This window comes from Rhinopithecus bieti, unplaced genomic scaffold, assembly GCF_001698545.2.
Source record: "Rhinopithecus bieti isolate Rb0 unplaced genomic scaffold, ASM169854v2 scaffold_54685, whole genome shotgun sequence".
Lineage (NCBI taxonomy): Eukaryota > Metazoa > Chordata > Mammalia > Primates > Cercopithecidae > Rhinopithecus > Rhinopithecus bieti.
Window position 1 is genome coordinate 180,920 of NW_016821510.1, and position 4,510 is coordinate 185,429.

The window sequence follows — 4,510 nt, forward strand, 5'->3', positions numbered from 1 at the left end:
TTTTAGAAAAGAGAAGGTTGGAGTTCTCTTATCTGAAGTTTAGAAGGAATTTGATAAATGGAAGATAAGGATATCATTAGCAATTCAGGGGCTTAGAAGTGCCTTAGAAAAAATACTAAAATAATTTACATCAGAGCTCAATTTCACAAAAAGCTTTTATTTAAATCAAAAGTTGGAAGAAATGACTTTTTTAACTGCATATGAAAGCTGATAATAGCAATCAAGATCATGATCATGATTTTTCATCCCTCTTATTAGAAGACTTTTTTTTCTAAGCTATTCACATACTTGTATTAAATCTAATATTCCTCAGTACTGTTTATGGTAGACATAGATGAAATTTACTCTACATATGCTTGTCACTCACATTTTATTGTGTGCATTGTTTTCTAACAACAATTCTGTTTGCTTTTTACTAAACATAAAATAGGAATTCATAATGGAATAAAACCCCAAAGATACATCCTCATTATTGCGATAGAATTGAATGACATTATTATCCAAAAAGTTATAGGTTCAAACAACGAATTCTAAGCACACTGTGGTATATTTGTGTGGTTCAAATAACAATAAAAAGAGCAATGTTTTTCCGGAGATAAGCTGTCAGTTCTTAATAATTATAAATAGACATAAATTCTTCAAATGAAATAAAAACTACATGCATAAAATAAACACGGCTTCATAATTCTGAGGAATTTTTTGTCGTACTTTCTGTAATTTGGCAGTTCTTTTGAAAAAACAATAAAAAGCATGTTATTGTCAATGTTCTTCAGTTTTTCATACACACATAAATACGCACACACACACATATATACTTTTCTAGACTATCATTAGGTAAAAGACTTTTCTAGGTATACATTTGGAAATTATTCATACACATACATTACAGAAAACCCAGTAAGAAATAGAAAATGTTTCATACACCACCAGTTTGTTTTCTGCTAGAAGACACACAATGCCCCTCTCGTGAATCTATGGAGATGAAGGCTTCTGTCCTTTCACCCAGTACCTCACATTCCACAAAACTGAAAGAAAAGTCTGCTTTAGCTTCTTGTTTCCCCAAATCAGGATGAATGGGTGGGTTGAAGGATAGCTGAATATGATAGCTTGGTAGAACATGAAGACAGGTTTCCTTTCCAGCTCAAAATTCCAAACTGATAGGATCATGGACAGAAAGTAAATGGCACATAACAGGAGAAAGGAGGTCACAGTTTGCAAAGCTTTTATGTGGACCTTGGTGCTGGGATCTTGAGATCCTTTGCCATGAAGCTGCATCTTCTTGAGATGTTTACACAGAGAACAGATTAACAGCAGAAAAGATATCAGGGTCAGAGTGAGGGGTATAAGGTTTGCTAGCATGCCTACAGTCACATTTGAAAGGTACACTGCACTCCTCAATTTGATCCTCCAAGTCATGTTTCCTTCATGTTCTTTTCTCCACACAATCTGATTCATGTTCATCACAAAAAGATGACAAACCAAAATTAGCAAAGGCCCCAATAGTGTCACCAGAATGACACTCTTAACTTTCCTCTTTAAGTGAAGAAAAATCAGGTTGGAGAAAGTGGCAATCTTGAGAAAATAAAACATGCTGAGGCTAGTAGCAAGCCAGTTGCTGAAATGGTTGGTTACTGTCCAGACATTATAAGTAGTGATTCTTACTTCTTCACTATAAAAAGCTGGATTAAACTCAGTTCCACACCAATGTAGTAATAATGCCCAGAGAAAACCAACTCTGGAGACAGCCAGAGCAGTGAGAATTTGGTCAGCAAAGGAGATCTTTTGTCTCTTGACCCACTCAATGGAATTTACCAATGCTATGAAGCCATTAGCAAAATTTCCAGTAAAAAATATAACCATTATTAGAATGGAAAAAGTGATAGACAGAAAAGTTATCATGTCTGAACAGACAGAAAGAAATTTTTAAAATGCTGGTGTAACATCACAGGTTGTGATTGCTTGAATATCCTGACCTTAAATTCTATATGCACCTGATTTGTGTATCTGCTGTGACATTCTTTTTACTTTTAATTGTCGTAACCAGTGTAAAGCCAGAAATCACCCATAGCATGCTAATGGATGCAGTTCAATGCTTCTTTATGGAAACATTTTCTTTTCAAACATTCAATTACTTCATTCACTCACTGTTGTTTTGTTATAGGCCGGAATTATTATACTGAAGTGAACATGAACTGATTTATTTGCTGTATGAACAAGAAAATTAACTTTCAGTGTTTGAGTTTTTCTTGTGTAACTCTCCATTATTTGTCTTTAGTGCTTGGTGTTAGGGAAGTTTATAACCCATACAGAGATATATAGTAAATTCTAAATTCTTAAAGGGGCTTGTCATAACTAAGATCATCACCTATACAGTATTTTTTTTAAACGCCAGATTTAAATCACAGAATCCAACCTTCTTTTATGCAAAAGCCTCTAAGATTTACTTGAGAACCACAGGCAGGCCAGTACTCCATAAGATCTGGTTGCTGTTAATACATTTGTGTGACTTCATTATCCACAAGCTCATAAATACACACACAAACAAACACATGTGCACACCACCTATGAATGGAATGAATTATTTTCTCATAATTTCCAAAATAAAAAATGAGTTTCCAAGAGGTTATCCAGCTGAAATTAGTCTTATTTTCCCACTCAGGGTTTTCAGCCCATGAATAATATTTATTTATCAAACATATCTCTAATTCTTAGGTCTTTGGTAAAGTTTCTCTGAAGCCTAATGTTTAAATATTTATTATTTAATTAAAATACTCAGCAATTTTATAAGTATTCCTGACTACCAGACCCTTTCATATATAATCTTGCAGCATCCTCCCATCACAGAAAGACTGACTGCCTTTCTCCTGAACTTGGAGTTCAATCATTTACTTACTTTCATGAACAGAAAATTACTACACTTTGCATAGAGATTTGAGATGGCTTCCATACTGGGGATGCTTCCTCTTTCCATTTACAATGAGAATATCGCCTGGCTAGTACACTGTTCCCAGAGGAGAATCAGAAACTAATGAAGGCAGATTGTCCCCACCTGATCCAGACTAAATTGGTCAAACTCTAAGGACCTCCAAGATGCAGCATCTGGCCCATCTCAAATCACCACAGTCATCTACCAAACCCATTTAGAAAAATGAAATACAAAACATGTGATATATAAACGTCTAATGTAGTTTTGGAGGGTTTCTCTTGCAGAGAAACATAACTGATAAAAGAACTCTGCTAAATAAGAGTGTGGGAAATACATACAACCTTGTTGTATCAGGAATTCAGGAGCCAAAAGAAAAAAATAGATGGGGAATGGCAAACATTTGTTCCTGTGAGGTAGAAAACTACGGCTAGAAGAAATCCTTTGGAAAAATCTGGGGGTGGCAGATAACACCGTCTCAAATTTCCTCACGTTGCAACTAAATAAGAAAGTTCTCACTTCAACTCTCTTAGAGTTGTATAAGAATGTATTCAAGTAGTTTATTTTCCCCTCAGTATATAACGAGGTGAGTAATGATAATTTCTATAAGACATTTCTCTTAATTAAAAATTTTTATATTAAAATTATAATGCACACTTAGAAATGAACCAAAACAAAAATGGGAAATACCGCAGTGTATCATAAACACTCAAGTAACCATGATGCAGAGCAAGACAAGGAACACTGAAAACAGCCTAGGTCCACCTCCATGCCACTTTCCAAGCAACTAAACCCTTCTTCACACCTCCTGAGATAAGCAATATCCATAATTTATAATGATTATTTCCTTAATTTTCTTCATACTTTACCACCTAGGTATGCAACCCTAAACTGTATAGCTTGGTCTGGCCTGCTTTGCACTGTGTGTAGATGAAATCCTACATGTTTTTCTTGTTTGTGGCTTCTTGGACTCAACATTATGTTTCTGAAATTTAGTCACATAGTTGCAAGTACGTGTGATTTTTTTTCACTTCTCTATATTGTTCCATTGAATGGATTTACTGTAATGATTCATCCATCCTTAATATATATTTGGCCAGTTTCTTTTTTGAACAGTTATTAATAATTCTGCTACAGCATTCTTTCATATATCATTGATTCAATTTCTTTGTATATATGCTTTTCGATAGAATTACAGGGTCATTGTTCAAAGTCTCCTCATAGACATAGAAAAGTTCAAAAACTACTTTAACTAAATTTACTCCTGTCACCTGTACCTCCAGTCTATTTTTTGCCATTTGCATACGTCTTATCAATTATATAATTACCCAAACAAGACATTATTATTTTATACAGTAAACATTCATTTACAATTATGCACATATTTACCACTTTCATTAATTTGTTTTCCTTCTTGAATATTCAACTGAATATTTTCAGTAAGTACCTTTATTGGCCAGGCAGGGTGGCTCACACCCATAATCTTAACATTTTCTAAGGCTGGAGCAGGAGCACCCAGGATTTCAATACCAGCCCGTGCAACACAGCAAAACTCCCTCTACAACAAATGAAAATCTCAGCCAGGCA

At 34.6% G+C, this 4,510-nt stretch overlaps 1 protein-coding gene across 1 annotated transcript; it reads right to left on the reverse strand.

Moving 5' to 3' along the window:
• Positions 1–947: 947 nt before the first annotated feature.
• Positions 948–1,899, reverse strand: LOC108520850 (taste receptor type 2 member 46). Its single transcript, XM_017860394.1, has one exon. The coding sequence runs from the start codon at positions 1,897–1,899 to the stop codon at positions 973–975; it is 927 nt and encodes a 308-aa protein (XP_017715883.1). The 3' UTR covers positions 948–972.
• Between the last annotated feature and the right edge of the window lie 2,611 nt (positions 1,900–4,510).